This window comes from Fundulus heteroclitus, chromosome 8 (assembly GCF_011125445.2).
Source record: "Fundulus heteroclitus isolate FHET01 chromosome 8, MU-UCD_Fhet_4.1, whole genome shotgun sequence".
Classification (NCBI taxonomy): Eukaryota; Metazoa; Chordata; class Actinopteri; order Cyprinodontiformes; family Fundulidae; genus Fundulus; species Fundulus heteroclitus.
The window spans coordinates 32,048,033-32,073,062 of NC_046368.1; the positions used below are offsets into that span (position 1 = coordinate 32,048,033).

At 39.5% G+C, this 25,030-nt stretch overlaps 1 protein-coding gene and 1 long non-coding RNA gene across 3 annotated transcripts; one reads left to right on the forward strand and one right to left on the reverse strand.

Annotated features, from left to right (window-relative positions):
* Positions 1-331: 331 nt before the first annotated feature.
* On the forward strand, positions 332-10,213 carry il1b (interleukin 1, beta). Its single transcript, XM_036140725.1, has 6 exons — positions 332-349; positions 3,941-4,024; positions 6,920-7,100; positions 7,387-7,542; positions 8,714-8,847; positions 9,224-10,213. The coding sequence occupies exons 1-6, from the start codon at positions 332-334 to the stop codon at positions 9,437-9,439; spliced, it is 789 nt and encodes a 262-aa protein (XP_035996618.1). The 3' UTR covers positions 9,440-10,213.
* Positions 10,214-18,988: 8,775 nt separating this feature from the next.
* LOC118563980 lies at positions 18,989-22,843 on the reverse strand. 2 transcript variants are annotated; one of them, XR_004931563.1, is made up of 3 exons: positions 22,820-22,843; positions 20,968-21,094; positions 18,989-19,112 (listed from the first exon to the last, which is right to left on the reverse strand). It is a non-coding gene; the product is annotated as an uncharacterized LOC118563980 (long non-coding RNA). The 2 variants fall into 2 exon arrangements; XR_004931564.1 differs by lacking the exon at positions 18,989-19,112 and adding an exon at positions 20,597-20,749.
* Between the last annotated feature and the right edge of the window lie 2,187 nt (positions 22,844-25,030).

Here is a 25,030-nt window from a genome sequence, read left to right on the forward strand (position 1 = left end):
GCTGGCTCTCTGGTTTAATTTAGAGCTGCGTTTTTTGAAACACAATATCCGGAAGTTGGAGAGAAAATTACCCTCTACACATCAAGAGGAATCCTACCTAATCTGGAAAAACAATTTACTGTTGTACGAAAAGACCTTTACAAAGTTAGAGCAGCATATTTTTCATCCTTTATAGAAAAGAATAAGAACAATCCTAGGTTTCTCTTTAGTACAGTTGCCAAACTCAGTCATGGCTCTGTTGATCCATCCATTCCCTCAGCTTTCAGCAATAATGATCTTTCTTCATAACATTTATTCTAGTAAAGATAAAATCATTGGCATCCTCCCAAACATGATTTCCTCATCCCCAGTAAGTGAGGAAGCATTGGAGGAATCTTTCAAACCTGATTAGTGCTTGAACTGTTTAGACACAGTAGAGCTTTCTGAGTTATCTAAAATTTTAGCTTCATCTAAACCTTCAACTTGTATGTTAAACCAAATCCCAACCAAGTTATTTAAGGAAGTATTCCCTTTGATTAATGCCCCCATTTTTGACATGATTAATCTATGATTAGTAAATTAATATGTAAAGTAGCTGTTAAACCTTTACTTAAGAAACCATCTCTTGATCAAGATGACTTTACAGACAAATTGAAATTAATTACCTATCTTCTTTTACTATCTAAAGTTCTTGAGAATGGTCACTAATGATATTCTCATGGCCTCAGATACTGGACTGGTGTCTGTACTTGTCCAGTTAGATCTCAGTGCTTCATTCGATACAATTGATCAAAATATTCTCCTAGAAAGACTTGAACATACTGTGGGAATTAAGGGGGAGGCATTAGACTGGTTTAAATCTTATCTGTCTAACAGATTCCAGTTTGTTCATGTTAGCTCAGGTCAGACACCCTGTCTACTTTTAAGACTAGGTTTACAACTTTCATTTTTGACGACGCTTCCAGTTAGAGTGGCTTAGATTACCATTTTTGAAATTGACTTTGTAAAGTACCTTGAGATGACGTGTTGTGAATTGGCGCTATATAAATATAACTGAATTGAATTGAACAAAAACCCACTTTGCACTTTGTGTTTCAAGGCTTTAAAGGTTTCTTTAATGCTTTGAATCTTACATCATTTTTGCAAATTTTCGCAACCTTTGTTACACAGATAATAAAACTCCACATCTATATTTACTGAGAAATTCACAAACCTTTAATCATGTTACTGACTGAATAACAACCAGTAGTAATATATTAGCTGAAATTCAATTTTTGAGGCAGAATGATAAAACCTGACAAGCATATAAGGTTCAGACTCTGTTTAAATTGCAGGATAAGTGGAACAGGACCAAATCTGCAAAGGTGAATTCACCCTTGAATGCACTGAACAAAACTTTCATCTTCTTTTCTTTCTTTTCCCCCCAGATTTCTCATCCTGGTGACATAGATAAATGTGGCAATCAGTGGTGATTCTGATTGTCTCATCCACTCGGTCAGATTTGCTTTCCATACAATCTTTCTTGAATGCAAACAAAACACCTTCAGGTTTTACATGTTTTTTTTTGTTTGGTTTTTCTGTGATGCAATAAGACATCTGGAAAAATGTTTCCAGGTTAGGATGGAGCGGGGCAGATATCTCTTTCTTTCTTTTTTCTTTTTTACCTAAAAAGTCAACAGTTATAACACTAAAAAATGTGTTTATCTCTTGATTTTGCAAAAAAGTTTAGTTCTAACTGGGACTTTAAAATGCATCACTAGTAATTATATCAGAAACATCAGCGAGATCGGACAGAAGTCAGAGGATGTGGTTGAGCAGAGGAAAGTTGTAATGTAGGTCATATAAGCACCATGCTACACAGAACAGTAACCACATAAAAGCTGCACACGCCTGCTCATAGCCTTATCTTGACGTAGAAAGCCTACAATCGTTTCAAATCAACCCAGCTTGAAGATTTAACCAAGAATCAATAAGAAAGGGCAACAAATACTTGTGTGGGCAGCAAAACACTGAGATTTTTGTCTGATAATTGCTAAAGCTATGGTTCACAGAGAGGTTAGAAAGGGTCTAGACTAGGATCTCATTGTATAAAGGAATCAGTCAGGAGAACAAAACAAACCTTTTCTTATGTTCTCTGTGGTACAGTGAAGGAAGCCAACAATATCTGGAGTTAAATGGGAAATGACAAGAACTCATCAGTTCTCTGAAACTGATGGATGAATAAGACTAGAACTGATTAGGAAAGCTGCCAAGTGGCCGACAGCAACACTGAAGCAGCTGCAGGAGTTTCCAACCAGTACTGGTTGTGTTCTATGTCTTCTCATTCTAGATGGATGAAGTAATGACCAGCTCCAAACACCAGGGATCTTGGTCAAAAACGTTTAGGTGTCTGGGCTTTATTCTTCAGCATCGCAGTGGGTTCGAGCATAGATCTACATCAACAAAAGAACCTCTTCATGAGAGGAAAATCAAAGTTTTGAAATTCCCTAGCCAGAGTTCAGAATTAAATCTAACAGAAAACAGGAGGGGTCACCTCAAGAGATCTGGAGAAGTACAGCTGGGCATTATGGGTAATATATTGTCAAGTCAAGTTGTGGGACGCTGACAGGCCCCTACCAAGCAAACCTGAACTTTAAACTGAATCAGACGGTGCTTCAACAAAAAGTGAGCTCACCAATGTAACCAGGTTATTGCATCTTTCTTCCTTCTTGTTTAGTTTTCAACCAAATTGTAAAGGATATATGGCTCAAAAGGTTTGGGATTGATTTATCATCATCTAATTTTTTTAACATCACAAAAGCTTGGCATTTTAACAGGGATCTGTAGATTTCTGAGGACTCTATTGCAGAATGGCACATTCCCCACATGTCAAAAAAGTGATGGAGCATACCAGTGACGCACATGATCCATGTACAAAGGCCTTCACCCTTGATGTGGCTCTCCCGGGTTCAACTAAACCTGGTGGACCATTACTGCATGTCTTCCCCCTCTCTTTCAGCCTACTTTCAATAAAGGCCACGACTGCCACAAAAAAAAAAAGAAGCAGTGATGGGGTTTCCAAAGCCCTGGTGAGAGAGTTTCTAAAAGGAAGTGAGTTGTTTATAAATTCTCAAACGTGACTGTCTGATCAAACCATTCATTTCAAAGAACTTAACTCTTCGGCTCAATGTCTGACTTTGATTTAGCTCAAGCGCTGCACTGGTAAGTAGAAAAATATTTGATACTCAATTTAGTCTTGTGGATTATGATTTTATTGTTTTAACTTCCTGTGACAGTTTACCGTTTCCATATTTAAATAAGGATCACAACTTCATTTTGGGACTTTGGGCATGTTTTTGATCATTCTGAACATGATTAGCAGCAGTGGGGTAACTCAGAAGCAGAACCTCCTTTCAAGCAGATCGGAGAGGGATCTACTGCTCTACTGCGTCTTTTGAAAAGGAACGGGTCCGGGCTGTCAGGCTCCTGGACCTTAGCTTCCTATTTAAACCTGCCTGGGAACATAACATAATGTTGGAACCGGACTGATGCCCTGTTTAACTGCAGGTAGACAAATGATTCATCAGGACGACAGGCTGGCGACAATGTGAACATTGACTTTAGTGGTTTGGATCGCCACTGTAGTTTAATTAGTCGGTTGCAGAGTTAAAACATTCTTTCTAAAAGATAACATATGAGATTGTTCCATCTTGTTTAACGGATCGAGTCATTTTGTCGGTATTCTTTAATGTGTTGTGAGTTCATAATTTTCTTGAGGTTCAGAGAAAATAGCTGAATTGGAAGAGAATAACTGAACACATGCTTTTACAGATTTATTATGAAAAGACCAACACCATCTTTTTGATAAAAAATTACCTTTTTGGTTTGGTGGTTTTTGGTTTGAGTCATCTTATAACAGTGTTTGACCAAATGATGTATAAACCAGACTGAATAGTAAACTGGATGTTGTGCTGATGTGAAGTACGATGCCTCACTAACATATTTGATCTCTTTTTTTTTTGCCATTAGCTCAGCTGAGTACACATTTCCCTTCAGTGATTTGGAGGTAAGATTTGTCTTTTATAACTATTCTATGTAGTGTGTAGCAGCATTGATGGCCACACTAAGTTATATTAAATATGTCGCTGCAAGATTTCATCAGTCTCGTTATCCATTGAAAAAACTTTGTTTGAAGGATCCTTCAAACAAAGAGAATGACCTCGTCACACATAGAAAACACAGGAACAAAAAACCACATTTATTTTAAAGACTTTCTTACAGTAAGACTTACTTAATGTAATGCTTTTGCTGTAAACCTTGGACAGATTGCCGGTCAATCACAGGCCATCCACACACGCGCTCACACCTAAGGGAAGTTTAGAGAGACCAGTTAACCTCAGTCGCGTATCTGGACTGTGGGAGGGCAAAGGAATACCCAGAGAGAACCCATGCATACTCTGGGAGCACATTCTAACTATGCAGAAAGACACCATGAACAGATTTTTAAACCCAGGACCTTCTTGTTGCAAGGCAACAGTGCTACTAACTATCCTTCACCTTAATATTTCATACTTACCCATAAGAAAATGGAATGAACAAGAAAAAAAGTACCCTTTATTTGCTACTGTGTGGCAGCACCTTCTGCAGCACTCCCTGCCAACAAGCAATCTCTGTCCTTCACAATGAGACGTCTGCCTTTGCAAACGTAAAAGGTAGCTCCATCTTCCTGGGAAATCAGCTCCAGCTGTGTCAGGATTGAAGGGTGAAGTCTCCACTCGGCCGTTTTCAGATCTACCCATGTTTGTTCAGAAGGATTCTGATAGGAGGGGTCATTAAAGGCCATCTCTGAACAGTCCAGTGTCTCATTCTAAGCCATTTTTGTTCTGGCTTATTATCCTCTTGGAGAACCTGGGACTGAGGTGGAGCTTTCAGAGTCTGTGGAGTATGTTTGGCTTCAGGAAGCCTTGGTAGTCTTGAGGCTTTGCTATTTCCTTTGGACTGTCGTGAGTCAGCCCAAAGGAAATTCTCCCAGAATGGCTGGGGTTTATCAGCCAGCATTTTGGTCAGTGATAATCTCTCTTTTTGTGTTTTTCTGTCAAATGTGGAGTCTTCCATGGCTCATCATAGTACAAAATGCTCCCGGTTTGAATGGTTTTGAGTCGTGTCTTCTGCTCTTTTTCTACAATTAGCACTGTCTGTCGGATCAACATCGGGTTTTGTTTCTTTTTCACCCGCTACAGGGAAGTTGGCTACAGTCCCATGGACTTTTTAATTTTTGATACTAATATGACCACATCATGAAGCTGTTATTTCGGCCTTCACTTTTATGTATCTCTAGAATCTTCTTTCTGAGCTCCTCAGACAGATCTGCTCCTTTGCTTTACCTGATCCAGCTTCAGCACTGTGCACACAACGAGACCAAACTGTCCACCATCAGGGTTGATAGTTTGGAGGAGGAGGAGGGATTCCTTAAAACATGCTGACCGACTGACAGAATGCAAGGATTAAAGGTTTCTTTAGGGATATCAGTTCAAATTTCCATAATCAAACTATTTGTAAAATAAACAATTGTTTATTTAGACCATTTTACTTTATTACATACTGAAGACATTAAGGTAAACATCACCAAGTTCACTTTAACTGAATCACCTTTTAGGAAAGATGAAGCATTGAATCGGTGAGCTTTAAGGTTTCATTAAACTAAATACACTTCAGAAATCCTGGCAGACTACCTCTTACATTATTTGGTAGAATCAGTGTCATAGAAATGAATATCCTCCCTAGGTTTCTACATGTTTTAGTCACTTCCAATACATGTCCCAATAGCATTCTTTTCCTCTCTTGAAAAATAACCAAAATGTATTTGGCAGGGCAAGACTAAGTATGGATAAATTATCAGCGGAATATGAGGATGGAGGTTGGAAGCTCACCTAATTTTCAGATGTACTATTATGCTGCTCAATTTAGGTTCTTAGCAGAGATGTTTGAGATGACTTCTCCTTCATGGCTCAATATTGAGACAATAGAGATGAAAGAGGATACATCAATAAATGTATTGTATAAATATGAAAAAAATTAAATTTAAACTGCAACCCATATTCATTTAATCATCCAATGAATCCAAATTAGTTACAAGCTTCATAAAATGTATAAAATAGAATGCTTTCTTTCCTCTAAAACCCCTTTATGGGGAAATGGACAGCTACCAAAGATCTTTCAGAATGACAACTTTATATCTTGGCAGGAGAAAGGTGTTACCGGATTAGAACACATTCATAGAATATGCAATATGCATAATATTACAGCAGCATCCCGAAGTAGATAAGGTGTGTGCAAGTTACCTCAGCACCTGGGAACAGTGTAAATAATTAATGGTTGGATCAGAACCTGTGCAACCATTTACATGATGTAAACAGTTACAATGTCTGTTGGGAGCAGCTGAGATTATAAAGTCTGGCAGCAGCCGGGACGAAGGACTTGCGGAAATGTTCCTTGGAGCATCTAGGATGCAGCAGTCTGTCACTGAAGGAGCTCTCGAGCTCCTTGCATGGGGTGGGAGACATTGTCCATCAGTGATTTTTCTTACAGTCCTCCTGTTTCCCACCACCTGCTCTGGGTCCAGGGGGCATCCCAGGACAGAGCTGGTCTCTTAATGAGTTTACCCAGCCGCTTCCTCTCAGCTACAGATAAGCTGCTGCTCCAACAGACCACACCATAGAAAGTGGCTGATGCCACCACAGAGTCAAAGAAGGTCTTCAGTAGCGCCCCACGCACTCCAAAAGACTTAATTCCGTCTTATTGTTCAGGTGAACACCCAGATACTTATAAAAGTCCACTATATCCACATCAGTTCCCTGGATGTTCACCTGTGTCAATTTGTTTCAAATCTGCGGTGAAGTGAAAGCAGTGCTTCAAAACAGAAGGTAATGCTGGTGTGGTTTGTATTTGCTCTTTTCTGCAGGATGTAAGGACTGAGATCTTTGAGCTCAGCAGTGACCTGGACCTGAGGGTTACCCACAACAGGAAGACCATGAAAAGTGTAGCTAACCTGGTGCTGGCTGCGAACAGGCTGAAAAAGTCCCTGTCTCAGTTTAACAGCAATTATGAGCTCTGCAGCGCCATCATGGACTGTGTGGTGGAAGGTAGGTATTAATACCACCGCAACATTTTCATAAACTGCATTTTAACAGGATGTTTGAAGGTTTCAGAATCCAACCAGCCACAAGACATTACATTTAGATGAGGCGGACAGATCCTCTTTTTGCAGTGATATATGTTGCTTTTGCAGAGATATAAAGTACTGCATTTAACAATATGATGGATCAAACCCCATTCACCACCACAGGGGAAGCCCTTAAATTGTGGAAAAATGAAAAATACGCCCATCTTGTGAAAGCTACTAAGAGCGTGTCGTCTTTCTCTCCACAGAAACCGTTTTTCACAAATGCTGGAACTCCTTTCAGCGTTTCAGCTGCTGGAAACAGCTGACGCTGTGTGATAAAAACCAGAAAGATTTCATCCTTAATCTAAAGCGGTCAAAGCTGCAGGCCGTCATTCTGAAAGGCGGATACGGTGATTGCAAAGGTAACGAAAGACCACAAACAGATTTCTTTGAGTACTTGCAAATTAAGCTACGTTTGCTTATAGATTGAGATTTGTTTAAAAAGGTTTAGACATGCATTTACAAATGCAGTGATGCATTTGTAAATCAATGGGTTACTCATCGTTGAAAACCTACCATAAGGCCTGGATGGCAGAGTGGCCACAGAGAAGCCCCTCCTCTGTAAAATGCACATGTCAGCCCGTCTGCAGTTCCCAGAAGCCACCTTAAGGACTATCTCACCACAGGAGGAGAAGAAGATTTATTTGTGCTGCCTGAATGCCAGGCATCATGTCTGGAAGAAACAAAGCTCTGATTATAACCTGGCCAACACCATGCCTAGAGTGGAGTGCAGTGGTGGCAGCATCATTCTGTGGAACTGAGACAGCAGTCAGGGTTGAACATGAGATATGCTCTCATAGCAGATTAGATTAAGATAGCAGCCTGCTTATATTTTGCTGAAATAAACCTTAGAGGCAGTCAGACCAGAAGAAAACTACATTTTGATCAGAACACCCAATGCCATTTCTGGAGGAGCACGGGCATTTGCCCATCATCTGGTTTTTGCCGTACGTACTGCGAGGCAAGGAGGTGGGAGTATTATGCTGTGGGGATATTTTTATTTAGCAGCTACTGGATGACTTGTCCACACAGCGCAAATATAACACTAGGCAAATATAAGGAAAACCTGCTCCAGACTGCTCTGGAACCCAGACACCTCTGCAACTAGCAGACATAGACCCATCCAGCCAACATAGCAAAGGAGCTGCTGGAGGAGCAGCATAAGAATGTTCTTGAGCGGCCCAACAAGATCCTGAACTTAATTCCAAATGAACATCTCTTGAAATAGATAATGGTGGCTTCCCAGCATTGGTGACCATCCAGTCTGACTGACTTTAGGAGGATCTGCAGAAAACAGGAGAAAATACTTGAAAACAGATGCGCCAAGCTGGTAGAGGCATGCCCAAGAATATCTGAGGCCATGATTGCTGCTGAGGGTGCTTCTCCAAAGTATTGAGGAAGATGTGCGAATGCCTATCCATATTTTGTTGTTTATTTCAGATAAATTATGCAAACAAACTTTTTCACTTGCCTGAGATTTGCAGTAAAAGTTTCTGCATTAATAACCCTCTGTCTTTGTTTTCTTCTTTCCAGTGAGCTTTGAAATGTCCAGCTACAGACCTCCCCCCAATTCCAGTGCTGACTGCATGGTTGTACTCTTATCAGTCACCAAGGACCTGCATATGTCTTGCTCTAAGACAGATGATAAAGTTCTGCTGAACTTGGAGGTAAACCCAAAATCCTAAAACAGTCATATTTTTAATCCTTGAAAAGGATTTTTTGGACAGCTTCGCAATGAAACACAAAGTTACTCTTTATCAAATGATTTTTGATTTAAAATTAAGTTTTAGTTTTAGTTCTTAGTTTGGTGAAAATAATTTCAAATCTTAGTCAGCCAAGGGTATGACTCATTTTGGGCTTAACTGTAAAGAAACAGAGGGCGCCCTTTTGTCAACCTGCTCGTGTCCTTCAGTTGTACATTTTGACTCAGCCAGCCTGCATAGCATGATTAATAAAAACTAAATAAAATTGTACATTTGCCATCATCGGCCATCAGACCTCCCACAACCTTCTTTCAATATTCCTCCTCTCTGTGTCTGTTAGGAATGCAGCGAGGAGCGTTTAAAGGAGATCAGCAAAGAAGAAGACATGGTTCGCTTCCTTTTCAACAAGAGCGGCACGGTGTCTCTGTACACCTTCGAGTCAGTGAAGTACCCCGGCTGGTTCATCAGCACCTCCTCTGAGGACAGTGATCAGTCGGTGGAGATGTGCCAGATAGACGCTGCGTCACGCGTCACCTCCTTCAAAGTCCTCGCCTGAGGAGTATCTAAGGGACTATGGTATCTAGTACGTCACCACTGGATAGAGCAACAATCTAATTATTTCATGGGGTTGTAGTTGAGCTATACTATCAATCTCAGGTATTAAAAAAACTATTTAAAGGAAAACCTCAGGTGAAAACAAAAGAACTTTTTTTTCTCTGTTTTCACTGGTGGGAAATCATGTAAGGGGATAGTCCTAAAATAACTAATGTAATGCTCTTCTTTAGCATCTAGACTCACTTAAGTCAGTATTTTACATTTATAGAAGTTAAAACAAAAAAGATTCTAAAGGATTTCTTCTCTTATTTTATGAATGTGTTATGCTACCTGCTTTATAGAAAGTTATATTTATGCATTTGGAGACGCTTTAATCCATAACAATTTGTAAATATCGCAACACAGTTTATATCAAAGCCAATGACAAGCTACGTAGAAGGAAGACCAGTAGTCAGGTGCAGAGGTGACGGTGTAAAATAGAATACAGGTCTGCACCAGAAAGAGATGAAATAAAGGGGTTAGGGGATGCTAAACTGGGTCTTCAAAAGTTTCTTGTAGTCAGACCCTGTTCTGGAAGAGCTCAGCAGGTCTTTTCGCCAGCGTGGAATGACACAGGAGCTAGAGGAGCTGTTTTAAACCCTTTCTGATGCGTTGGCTTTTAAGGTTCTGTTCCTGTCGCACTTAAAATCTGTAACAAAACCTCTTCATTGTAGTAGATCTAATTTAACATGCAATGTGATTTATGGTAATGTCAGAAAATAAAGGTTCATATTCTGAAAATGTTTGTGTGTTGTATTATGCATATCACAATAATTATAACACTACTCTGTCATGTCAGATACATTCATGTAAAAACTTTATCAAAAACCTTACAAAGAAATTGTGCATACAAGGAAAGACCATTTCTCTTTTGAACCATTTGTATCTAAACTCTATTAAAAAAAAATATATATATATATACTCCTATTTCAGGTTTTCTAAATAAGCAGTTAACCTTAAATTTTTACTTTAGCCTCAATTTTGACTGGAGAGAAGAGGGATTCTTAAAGAGCTGCAGTGACCCCTGGTGGTGATATAACACAAACTCAACAATTCACAGCAACCTCACATTGAAGATGGCAGCAGCTGTCACTGCAGTGGCAGAGCCATGCAGTCTCAGCTGCCAACAGCCTCCAGCGTTAAGGAACAACGCTGGAGCTGCATGTCTGAAGGAAGGCATCGGCCTCGACTTTCATATGGATTTCACCTTTGACCTGTAGAGCAGTGGATGAACACTGTAGAAGTGCAGTAATGATCATGCTTACTGTCAGCATGTAAAAGGGCTGTAGTCATTTGAAGTTTGAGCTTTTTAGGTTTTTATTTCAGAATTAGGTTTAACGGCCACATTTTTGCACCCAAACAAAGAATTCGATGTTGTTTCCACTTTTCGAAAAATGTTTATGTATAACTATAACAAAGGAATTTTTTTTGTTTGTTTTGTTTTTGTACATACCGTTTGAACAAAAAAGGAAGACAAAGTTGGAATGCCGCAAACTAATATGTTATCAATCTGGGAACAAATAATAGCAAATGGCATTTTTGCTTGATGCCAATACTTAAATCGTTTATCTTGAGAAAACCCTCTTAAAAATGAATTAGTGGCAGGGATTGGATTACAAAAATGACTTTTGAGAGGGTTAGTAATTTTAAATTAGCAAATAACATTTGGGGATTTTGCTCTTATGATAAAAAGAAATTAGGCACACTGTCAGTGTTAATATTTTTTAACATGTCCAACACACACACACTGCTCAAAAAAAAAGGGAACACTGAAATACCACCCTGGATCTGAATGAATTAAATACTTATTGAATATTTTGTTCTTTACATAGCTGAATGTGCTGATAACAAAATCACACAAACATTATCCATGGAAATCAAATGTATTAACCTATAGAGGTCTGGATTTGGAACCACACTCAAAATTAAAGTGGAAAAACACACTACAGGTGGATCCAACTTTGATTTAATGTCCTTAAAACAACTCAAAATGAGGCTTAGTATTGTGGGTGGACTCTACGTGCCTGTATGACCTCCCTACAACACCTAGGCATGCTCCTGATGAGGTGGCAAGCCTCTAGCCTTGCCGACCGATCTACAAACATTTGTGAAAGAACCGGTCGCTCTCAGGAGCTCAGTGAACTCCAGCATGGTTCTGTGATAGGATGCTGCCTGAGCTACATGTTCCGTCAGGAAATTTCATCACTCTTATATATTCCTCAGTCAACTACGAGTGGTAGTATAACATGGTGGAAATGATGAGGAAGTACAGCAACTCGCAGGCCAGGTAAACTGATAGAGCGCGGGCAACAGATGCTGAAGTGTGTAGTGCGTAGATGTCATCAACTTTCTGCAGTCAATCGCCCCAGACCTGCAAACTTCATGTGGCCTTTCAGATTAGCTCAGGAGAGTTTTCACATGGCCAAGCAGCTACATCCAAGGTTACATCACCAAGAGCAATGCGTCCAATGCACTCATTCAATGTGATGGAGCAGTCTGGGTTTGGCAGTGGCCGGGAGAAAGGTACTGGTCAGACTGTATTGTATTCAGTGTAAAGTTTGGTGGAGGGTGGATTCTGGTGTGTGGTTCTTTTCAGGAGCTTGGCTTGGCCCCTTGGTTCCAGTGTAAGCAACTTTGAACGCTTCAGCAGACAAAGACATTTTGGACATGTCCATGCTCCCAACTTTGTGCCAACAGTTTGGAGAAGGCTGCTCTTCTTCTTGCTTTGTGCTCTGGCGCACAGTCATGTTGGATCTATAAAGATATGGATGAGAGAGTTTGGTGTGGATGGCCCTGGCTGGCCTGGCGACCTCGACCTGAAAGAACATCTTTGGGATGAATTAGAGCAGGGACTCTGGACCAGGTCTTTTCGTTCAACATCACTGTCTGACCATACAAATGTGCTTTGAAAAACTCTCATAACCACACTTCAGGACCTTGTGGAGAGCCTTTCCAGAAGAGTTTAAGCTGTTATGGCTGCAAAAGGTGGACCAACATTATATTGAACCCTGTGGCTTAAGAATGGGATGACACCCAAATACTAAATTCATATGCGAATCAACTGATATTTGCTAATATGATGTATGGGATCCGATTTTGTTCTGGTTCTAAAATAATCAGAATTTTACCTCAAGTGTACAAAAACACACACAACCTTTCTGATGTCATCATTCATTAAACAGTAAGGAAGCCAAAATGAAAAAGGTTTGTGCAAAAACTAAGTACACCCCATGTAACATGTAAACCGTTCAAATAAAATTGTGCACATTTTTTGTCTGTGTGGAGAAAAAAAAAAGACAACACCAAGACTTTCATATTAGGACTGTATTTATTTCTTAAGAAAGTATTGAAAGGATTCAACGCAGTTGAGTTTCAATGCATCCAAATCCAACAGCGTTCTCAAAAAAGAGAAATGAAAACAAATCTTTAATACAAATTTAACCCAGAGAGCAAGAGGGAATGACAGGAAGTTCTCTTGTAGTAACAGTGCTGTACCTAAATGCAGAGATTGAATATCTAGTTACTATATCCTCAACATGATACGCTAATTGTTAATACAAGGCTCTCTACACCGGCATCCGTCACACTGAAACATTTCTCTGATCAATTTGTGATTATCTTTCTACATTCAGTCTTCAGAAGCAATTGAGTAGCAGTTTTACACTAAAATTTAAGTAGACGTCTGATATCTATTTACTCAGAAAATATGTTAGAAAAAAAAAATCAATAATAACACTGAATCCAACTCGTACAGACTACAAATACAAAGTAAAATGGTGCTAATGTAACACAGCTGATGTAGGGCCCACACCAGAAAATACCCAGCATTGCTTTAGCTCACCCTGTCAAGAGTCCCCCTGAATGAAGTTCCACTGATCAGTGTCTGCGTCAGACAGCGATACGGTGAGCAACAGAGGCACAACCAACGCGTTACTGGGGCCTATGACAGGTTGAGGAAGGCAGGTGCATCCTCACATTGTTAGGTTGGAATTATTCCAAGTCCACCGTTTAGTATACCAGCTATGTGCGAAGATCATCCGCTTAAGTTAGAATAAAATTTACAGTACCCTTGTTCTGAGCAGAAGTCATTTTGGTATTTAAACTGATTTTAAACACCAACATAAAGTCGCTCGCCCATTTGTTTGTTACGGAGGAGCATGTTTATGCTAGCCTCAGGCTAATTTGTCTTTGTTGGAGATTTGAGCTACGCTGGCAATCCCAACAGAAACAATGGCCGAGGTTAAAAATAATTTTGAATGATCAAAAACAACCTATAAACTAGTAAAACTTTTGGCACATAAAATCCAGGCATTTGGGGGGGGGGGGGGGGAGCAGAGGTAAAAACAAAAACCCACAATGAGGTGATATAAATAATTAATATTATATTAATATTTCTACAAAGCTCCTCCATTTAAATGTTAAAACAGTTTAATGAATTCCACACCCTTGATTCCAATATACATGCACTATTCAGAACGGGAGCTCATTTAAAGTGACATGGATATTTCAAGGATGTGATTGGAATTGCTCCACAAAATTCTCTTCCTTTCATATTTGCACTCACAATGAAACGTGTTTTAATGCCTAAGCATACATGGCAAGATACGAAACACTGTGACAGTGGCTTAACTTTCAAGCTTATCCTCGCCATGGCCTCGTATGTCTGCACAGAACAAAACCTGTAGGGGTTTTCTATTCAACTTTCATTGAAACTGAATACATTTCCCATTTATTTCATTTATGCAATTCAAATATCTAAGATAGACCTGAAATAACCCAAATCCTCTGGTTAAACTGTACCCCTTTTCAATAACGTATTAAAATAATTAAACACTCTATTAAGATGGTATTTCTGACTTTTTTCACATTTATGCATTTGCACCAATGACAGACACTTAAAATACACGTTTGCTCATAAACATATAATGATTAATGGAGTGAAACTGGATGCTTGACTTTTGGCATAAGTTGAATATTCAATGTTTCACACCAAAAGACACAAAGGGACATGGAATGTTGACACCTTTAAGACACACCCCAATGAGGATGACATGATAAACAAGGTGCTTTCAAGCTTATGACTCAGGCACAAAACCAGCCCCAAAACAAATGTCTGAATGTTCGAGAACATCAAAAGTCCATCTGATTCCCCTTCAAGTTGGTACTCTGCTCGATCATTGCATGTTGCAGTTTTGGAACGCCCCCTGCTAGATTTTATTACGGGATTAAAGGAGTGAAACTTGCATTTTTAGCCCTTAAATACATTTTGTTGGGTAATTGGAGTCTCTAGGAATGTAGAAAATTTTAATGTAGTCGTTCCAGGAGCTGCATAGATATCTTTATATTCTGTTTGTGGCATTTTATTTCTAGCCGTTGAGGTTTTTGAACAATCACGTCACAATATTTGCTGCGGAACTGCTAAAAATGGTCAAGGACTTCCAGTTTACCAATCTTGCAAATTGACCATTTTCATTACTCTGAGTAACTTTGTAGTTCAAGCTGAAGGATGCTGAAGCTACAAGTGGAAAAGTAATTGGTTGTTCATTACACCGTCCCCCAGCATACTGTAAAAATGGTGTTTGGGTGGGAAGTGCTACCTTTAGATTTAAAGAGGCCGCATCAAAACAAGTTGCTCTCAGAACAGGGGGAAAAGGGTAGAACATAGGAGGAAATTAAGGAGGAATACGGACCAAAGTGTTGCAATTCCCCTTTATATAGAGGCTACACCTAAATGTTTTCAACGTGAAAAGGAAGATCTCAAAAGCATATGTCCTCTTTAAGGTGGACCTGAGTCCCATCAAGTATCCTTTTCCTCTTCTGTCTGTACCCTAAATCAGGTTATTCTGCCGTGACAATACACGGTGCTTCTTCATCTTCATCACAACTGGCGGGATTTTAAAGGGCACCGTTTGTGAATGATTGAGCATTACAAAAGAAAAAAAGTTCAGCAAAATAGGTGGGCCACATGTTCAGGTTATGAAGAAAATAGCTCGGCAGCCAAACAAGTTTGAAGTGTCGTAAGAACTTAATTAATTTTCAGTCACTTTTCCTCAGCAACAACGATTAGAAATCTTTTGTAACAGAACTTGAAATCATTGTTTCAATTAACTTGTCAATGTTACCTGAACTTTGAGCGTTTAAGTGTCTGACTGCTTTTAACGACCAAACCCAGGTGGCCAGAATGTTTATATAAGGACGTGTCCCACAGGTTCCCTTCCCCCCACATCAGATGGTTCTGTCATGCCATAAAAGAAACACAGGACCCAGACAGGACACCAGGGGGCTAAACATCTGATCCGCACTGAAGCTTTGTGGTGCTTTGGATCCGTTCCACACAGAACCCATTTGAAAAATACTGTTTATCAGTTCTTCACACTAATTTAGTTGTTCCCATGCGTTGATTAATTAAGTTAGTTAATTAATATCTGCCATTTGCACTGAACCAATACTTCTTGTTCAAAACAAAATTTTATTCATATAGATTTTGACAACCGCCACGCCCCCTTCCAAAAATGGCAATTCTTGCATAAAAACGGTTGTTCACTACTAGAGGATGTCTACTTCAAAGAAGTCGCATATTCCTATTTAGGGTTTAAAGCTCTGATCATCCACAGACATTTTGACCATAGACACGATTCTTTTGTTTTGCTCCACAAATCAGTCACATGGGGTAGCTATATAAAATCAGCGTGCTCCTCACATCTTACAAAAACTCTCAATACTTTTCAGGGTGGACAAAAAAACCCATAAAACATCATTAACGTCTCTCCTTTCAACCAGCTTTAAACAAACAGATGCTTCAATCCAAATGGAGAGACACAACAGATTCATAAGCACATGTAACTTTGGCACCTAGATCCATAAATGAAAGAAATGACAACGGAACAGTTTAGTGCAATGAGCTAAACCTGGAAGAAAAAAAAAAATGCCCCGCCAAAAAAAAAAAAAAGAATGGTATGCAACCTGTCTAGAATGATCTGCACGTATCGTCAGGAACAGTTCACGCTAACATCACACAAACATTTGTCTCAGTTGAAAAATTAGAATGCAAGTGAACCCTGATAACCCCAACATAAGTACAAGCTAACTGGAGTAGAGAGTTTAGAGACCAGTCAGTAAGTGACGTGCCTTTGAGCTACGGATATAAACATTGTTCATGGAGGAGTCTAATTGCATGCAGGTGGAAAGGATCATAAAATAATTTCTAAATGACATCTATTTAGTGTTGTACCTGCTGTCCAGCTCAGAGGACTCAAATTCACAAAGACTGCTATGTGCAAGGTCAAAGAAGAGGACACAAAGTCACAATGTGAAACAGCAGTTTTCCATCAAAGCGGTTCTAGTGCTAAACCGGCACTTTACCCGTTATGTAAAAAACGCGGTTGAGAGCGGCTTTGGTACTTCTAAAGTCAGAGTAAGAGAAGCTGTCCATTGCTAAACTCCGTAAATGTCTGATCCTCCATCTCTTGCATTTTGAATTTCGGTGATGGTTTATCGGAATCAAACTAATTTCTAAGAAATGTCGCTGCTAATGGAGGCTGCGAGGCAGCAAGAGAGAGCCAGACTGTCAGCAGATGAGAATGAATGGATTTACAACTAGATTTTTCTCTGTTTTTATCCTCCCGAATCTTCAAACTCCATCTGCCAGGATACATACTGGATTTGGAAAGAATCTCCTTGTGAGGAAGAAGGTAAGGATCTACATTCTCTAGAACATTCCCAAGGAGACGGATGTTTTATTATGTGAACCTCACCACCTCACTAATAGCTAAGAAAAGAAGATGGGGCTAGATTACTATGTAAACTTGGTCATTATTTTGCCGTTGTTTTAAAATGATCATAGCACGGACGACTCTCTCACATAACGGCTCAACCTCATCTTTACCCCCAACAAAGACAACAAACGGCTGCTCGTGACAAGATGAATAAAATAACTTTTTCTTTTTTTTGACAAAACCAGACTCAAACACCAGCTGGTTTATAAAAGCAGCTGACAGAGTTTATGAACAGAGCCGTAGTCAAAGTTTTTAAGGTCAGTTTAAAACAGATGTGAACGTTGCGATTTAAAAGCAGTCGGACAGGACAGGTGAGGGAATATAACCTCATATTATTCCAGGGATAATCCCACCAATTTACTGATGTTAAAACTTAGTGTTGTTAAAGACTGCATATTATAACATAAACTTATCGTCATCGCAATAACAATATTAATACTGCAAAGAAGCTGCTCACTATCTGGGGTCTGTGATTCCAATAAACCTGAAACACAGTGACAGCAGCGCTGTGGACTTAAGAATTTTATGTCTTTATCACAAACCATGCAGTTGTCACGGCATTCGTATATTGTGCCACTTGAATGTTGTGACTTTTGTTTTGGTGAGAAAATTATTGCTGATGTTTAAAATGTGAAAAGCCCTGCAAACAGTTGGTACCTAGATACCGCCTGATTTATAGAGCTGGTGTCAACGCTTTGCTAGTGGAAAACAGGCAGCGCTTCCCTCCAGGGTCAGTACTGGAACCTGTTTGATGGAAATGCTCCCATTAGAGTTGTGACTTGGAAGCATTGGAACCGGACAACATCCCAGGTAAGATCTGACCAGCGGCAGGACACCACGGGAACAATGAAAGAAAACTACAACAGGTATAGTATGTAGGAAGACAAAATTTGTAGTAACCTGAATATCCCCACTTACCCCCAAAATGGCTTTGAAAAGTAGGTTCTCTTTGAGCCAGAGTTTAGTTGTTCCCTTTGTGGAAGTAACAAAGGAACAAAGAGCATAACCTGCAGCCTCTTTGGATATAGTCTGATCTAAGCTACAAAAAAAATGTTATTTTAAATTTTCATAATAACAGAAACATGACTATGGATTTCCAAAGCATTTCTGACAAAATGCTGCTCTAAATCTAACATGCTGAAATTGGTTTCCTCCTATGTGACTACATTTAACTGCATAGTGCAGTCCTCGGTTGCACCAGTACCTCTTATATCTCTTTTCCAGTTTGAATGTGATGGTCTCCCTGATTTAAGTTTGCATGGGAATGCACAGCGACATCAAATCCGAGTGAAATTTCTGCAATGTCCTAAAGCAACATTTTCTTCCTTTTCAGGAACCAGAAGCAGCACTATAAGAACTGATGAACTCCAGGGTAGGGTGTCAAAGCTGTCCTCTGGAACAACGATGGTTTCAACATTTATTAACTCAAGGGTTCACTTACTTTTCCAGCCAACACTGAGATTTTGCATTATTATGCAGCATGAAACGTTAAAAGAAATTGTCTTTTTAAACGAAAAAGTTCAGATCACATCTAAAAACCAGTTAATGCAGAAAATCAAATTATCCCAAGATCCACATACCTTCTCTTTTCACTCTATATTTATATTTATACAGACATATGTACATACAGGTATAAAATAATCAGTGACTAAGATCACATAAAGGAATGGCGATGGACATGAGAAGTGTGAACAGCGGACCCAGTTAAATAAAAGTCTCTCTTGCTCCAGTCTGGTCCAGTAACTACGATCCAGCCATGTGGGATTTATCAGTAAAAACTAACAACAAGATGGTTTGAATGTTTTCTGTGCTACCCATGAGCCTCCTCTTCTGTTGAGCTCTCCTGGGCTCTGCTGCTACCTGTGGAACCCGACCAATCAGAGGAGAGCTGCTGTGAGGTGTGAGGTAATAAGGATGAAAGCGCTCACACACATAAAAGGGGGGTTTCAGGTGGGCAGGGGGTTTAGAGGAGAAACTATCAGAGCAACAGAAGCCAAAGATAGCGGAGGAGAAGGAGGAGGACAGAATGGGACATTACTTTGTAAACCATCTATTCTGTCCCGTTTCTAGCACACCTGAGGGGATGTCACATGTCCACTCAGGGTACATATTGGAGGTCAGCAGCTTTGTTTTCTGTTTTTGATTGAAATGCCTGACACCTGTAACTGCTTAGATATAAAATGGTCAAATCATAGTATTTTTTGTGAGTTTATATCATCCATCCATCCATTTTCCAAACCGTTTAATCCCTCATGGGGGTGCTGGTGCCTATCTCCAGCGTTCACTGGGCGAGAGGCGGAGTACACCCTGGACAGGTTTTAGATGAGCAGGTAACAGACTTCACTATATCAGCTAAATTTGTATCCATCCAAACAAATTGGTAGAACATCCTATCGTGACAAAGCTGGTGAGTTACACTCCTACTATTGGGTGAAGGCAGTAACCATTTCTTTTAACCTACATGAGTTGGTTGGAAGTTTCCTTTTGACGGAAAAGGAGGAACAGTAAACTGGTGCTAATCCTTCAGGGTCTAATATCACTACGTTGCTCACGCCTTCCTACCTGCTGACACTGATCACAGAGCCTGTGATGCTAAAGGTCGCAGTTAGTATCGGAAGGACAGATAAGAAGGGGAGGTTAGAGAAAAGTGCCGACTTATTGAAACTGATATCATTGCAATAACTACCCATAATAGTTTAAACGAGTCCAATAATAGAATTATCCAACTGTTGACTAATGTTAAATATGGTGCAGTAAAATACTCATCTGTACTCTGGAGACATTGGTATGATGGCCTTTTGAACGGCTAGGAGTCTTTTTTTTTTCCTTTTTATTATTTTTTGTAAATTGGACCTTGAGTCTGTAATAAAAATCTATCTATCTATTTCCATCTCATGATTTTATACTGTTTTGCAGCCATAATATTTACATAATATGCATTATTTACATGGAACTGAATCTGATACACTTTCCTATTTCTTGGCACAGATTTACCTCATCAAGCTACAGATGTGGAATGGAGCCAAAAGGGATTTTGAGTTACAATGCAGCAGGAAGAAAACTGGGCTGAACAAGTTCCCTTTAAACATGGTGAACCTCCAATATGGCCGCCAGAGAGACACGGTTCATCCCCACCTGCAGGCTTTTTCAAACAAAGTATTACTGTCACATCTTTGTTTTGTGGAAACAAAGGCTGATCAGAATGAAGAAGAATATCTACTGCAGCTACGGTAGGACAGAAACGGGCAAAGTGATGTAAAGAAAAAGGCAAAAACAAGGCTGAACGGAATAAAACGTAAAAGACGCATTTACCTTTATACATCCACAGACATTCTAAGCATGATTAGAGGGGCTCTCTGGGACAGATATTATGAGCAGGTAAATGTGTCAGCCTGTGAGTAAGTCTGAGACTGGGCTAGGTTGGATTTACCTCATGCATAAAACCCGCTAAAAGTAGTTCTCAATGGTATCAAAGAATGAAAAGTTTACAGGAAACTCTGGCCGGGCCAGAGATTAGAGGAGGCACGCAAGGAGGGAAAAGAAAGAGAAAGAGAAAATTAATTCAGTTCAGCTGAAGGAAAACCAGGAAAGCACATTCCTAAAAGAAAAGATAAAACACTACAAAGGCATCAGAAAGAGGAAGGAAAAATAAATGTTCGCAGGTTTGGCGAGGCAGCAGACCCGGCGGGTCAGACGGCGTTTCGAGCAAAGCTACCTGGTGTGGTGTTTCGTTCATTCAGCAGCTTCGTCTGACTGTTGGGCAGGATCTTGATCTCTGGAGGATCTGGGCTCTGGCCCGCCCGCGACGCCATGAGGGCGTTCAGGTACTGCAGGCGAGTCACCTGCAACGCGGCCACAGAGCAACACCAAACCGTTAAACATCATGGACATCATGAGCCGCCTGTGCCTGTCTCCCAGCTCATCCCAACTCAATGTATAAAAAACGCTACTCTAAATTGATAAATACACAAAATATGGAAAGAAATAAAACAAAAAAAATGTAAATTTCTATGCAATTGAATAGACTTTTTCATCATTCAGTGTTGACAGAACAAAATTTCGTTCCATTGGGCCCAATGACACGAGTACAAAAGAAAAACTCATTATACCTTTATTGCTTACTGAGTGGAATGAGTACAAAAGTAAATATGGGGTTTAAAGTGCATAAGTATATAAAATAATATAAGTTAGGTGGCAAAAAGGAGCATTATACTGTCTGATATTTACCACTGGTTTGTATATTGCACTGGTTGTAGATATTTATATTAAATAAAATAAATAAGCTGTTTGGCACGCAGTTCAATGTATTGTTCTTTATGATTTCTTTTGGTGGGGGCTTGCCATATAGATTCAAGACTTGTTTCTTTTTGCTTAAGTCAAATGAGTTCTATGCTTTAAAGCAATAAATAAATGCTGAATCCATCTTGAATCTGTTGGTGGAATACCTAATTTGACTTAATGAACCTTTACTGGGCATCATCAGGGACGTGCATTAACTGTCATGCTCCATGGGGGTCATCTTTCAGAGCATTTTTTTTCCCCCACTCTCCTTTAAGCACACACAATAAAATCTGCAGACCCTCACCTCCCTGTCCATCTGTGTCCTCTGTATGTGTCTAGAATGTAGGAATCCATGGCAAAGCTTTATTAGGTAAGGCGCATGATTTTTTTTTTTCCAGTAAAATGATACAGCCACCGGGTATTTCAGACCTTTGCCCCTCAATCACAAATCAGGCTGGGTGAATAGCTTGTTTTTACATTAAAGCTGAGCTCATACGCCAACATGAGTGCACTGAACGAAAGAAATGGAATAATCTGTATAATATCATTGAACTTGATTTGGTAAAGTGCCTTGAGATGACATGTTTCATGATTTGGCGCTATATATATAAAATTGAATTGAATTGAATTGAATTGAATTAAGATCCGTCTGAGCATGGGGGGAACTTCTCAGAGTCTAGCTGATTGAAATTATGCCCTAAATGTGGACCCCGACTCTATGAAACAGGCCCACATTTCCAGTTCTAAGTCACCAAATATTCTCTAACATTTAGATTTTTGGTATAAATGTTGGGGTGGAGGAGCAAGTAGAGAGGTAGAGAAAGAAGGATGAGATGGGTCTGGTGAGATGGTGAAGAGTGAAGAGACAAGAAGGCAACTCTGAGCAACAACCAGATCCAATATTAAAGCCCACTGATTCTAAAATAAAGGACACGCATATTGGGCTAAAAGTTGGTCCGATGATGCAGTTTGTTCTACCCCAGTTAAAGATATATTGGAGTGTTACCATTTTTTCAAGCAACTAAAATTCAAAGCTACTAAAATGCTTTATATAAATAATGATAGAGAGTAAACAAGCAGAAGAAGGAAGGAAGGAAGGAATAAAAGCAAAGGATGAAAGGATAGGAAAAAGGCCATTTTGTTTCCAAGTAGCTGTAAAACCTTGTATCTTCACTAATGCTTACAAATAAAGTTAATTGAGGTAAAACAACGTAGGGCAGGGTGTCCCCAACAGGTGTCCAACAGGTGTCCCATGGGACACGCCCAGTCATGCGTCATCCACTCACCCGTATGAGCTGCAGGTCAGTGAAGCTCGCACTGTGTAGTCGGGGCAGTAGTGGACGGGCTTGGTGGCATCTGCTGACTCGAAGGGGATCCCTGGGAGAGATGCCGCTGGGTCGACACTGGAGACTGGTGAACTGCAGTCACACACAACACACACGCACCGTCTGAAACAGCACGGATGCCATTCACCAAACAGCAGGACTCCAGAGATGAAATCTGTGCTTCAGGCTCTGTCAGAAATCAAGCATCTGCAGAAGAAGAGATACGCTCCTCTCTGTTCTACTTCACAGGGTTCCCCACCCTGATTGACAACACACTAGTGCTAGGAAATAAAACAACTGTGGGTAAGGATGCGATAATAAAAGTAGGATTTAAATATTGATAAGACCGACAACACATGAGGCAACCAACACAAGAAACCACATTTCAGAAACGGTAAGCAAACAATGGTGGATACAAAAAGGAAGGAAGGAGAAGATAATGAGGGGAAAAGGACATGCATGAAAGGAACAAAGTTAGGAAGAAAGTAAGGAAAAAAGACTAAACACAAGGGGGGAAGAAACCAACGAAGGACAAGAAAATATATGAGGAAAACGGAGAGAAGGGAAACAGAAAAATTCAATAAAAGAAAGAAGGACATCTTTTTTAGACAATGGGAGAAAACAATAAAGTCTGTAAACAGAATATTCTATTACATACTCTTATTTGCTTTTTTTCCAGACTTTCCAGACACAGAAAACAGATAAATCTAGTTCCATACTTTCAAAGACAAAGTAGGAACACAGTTTGTGAAACTGAATATTTACTAGACTGCTTGTAAACTCTAATGTCCCCCACTGTTTTAGGGAATTGTGTGTGATTAGTTTATACATATGCACATAATTAACAGAGGTGGGCCCAAGTCATTGTATTTAAGTCTCAAGTCAATCCCAAATAAGTATGAAAGTCTGAAGTCGAGTGCAAGTCCTAAATTGTACATACCAAGTATTCAAAAAGTCATCTGACCTAAATATAAAATGTAATTAGAAAAAATTACATTTAAAAAATTATTCTGAAATGTGATTTAGAATGGATGGAGTGAACTTCAAATTATCAGAAGATCAGTGCTGATGGAACGTAAAAAAAAATCCGCAAATTTACAAAATAATGACCAAAGTGGTACATAATTAAAAAATGCTACAACTGCAATACTATACACCTGCTTTTATAAAATTATATGAGTAAGATCAGATTATTAAAATAAATAGTATTTATATAGCTGTTTTGTGTTAGATGTAGGAATTATGAGAACTGAATAAAAACTGTCAGGATAATAATAAATCCAACTTTAAAAACATTTAAGAAATGTAAAAATGATAAAGAAGATCATCTGAATAAAGAAATATTTAATTCAAACAGTCAATTAGAAAACTAAGAATTTCCATGTGGAAAAACAAATAAATAAAACTGTTTTAGTATAATAGTATCATTACACCTAACAATTGCAAGAATGCATTAGTGGTATATTAATGAAACCTAAATAATAAAAACAAAGAACATACTTTGTGTAAGTGACCCATCTGCTTGACATGAAGGGCAGATGGGGATATAAAAACATAAGATTTTTTTGCTTCGCTTAAATATTTTTTTCACCAAAAACAATATTAAAAAAAAAAAAAAAAAAAAAAAACTTCTCTTATGACTTCAGGGCAGACATCGCCGTTGCTCTCCGTCTTAAAAACATCGTTACATACTTAATGTCGCAGGCAGCACTTGTGGGACTTTCTCCAGGCTTGCGATTAAGATTCGGATGGAGACACTTGACTCTGTGTGGATTTAGATTATCACAGATTAATACGGTCCAGTTATGCTGCATAGTAGCCTACTCGTTGTTTGGGCGGATACCGTACACAGCTTTTTTATCCCCCTTTCTTCAACTTTGCCCACACCTCCTATTAATGCTTGCTGAAAGGACACCTCAACCACAGTCAGAGTCTTTGCTGTCATCGTAGGATGCAGAAGAGAAGAATAGCAGCTAAGCAGAACGTTGGACGCAGCGTGCTTTTGGAAGCAACAAGGAAGAAACAATGGTGGTGGGCGCAGTGGGCTGGACCGAGCGCCTGGCATGGTTTCCACCGTTGCCGCGCAACACACTTACTTTGTTAAAACACTTTCTGTTTGGTGTTAAGATGTCAAGTCTTTTCAAGTTAGAGTTCAAGTCCAAATGAAGTCAT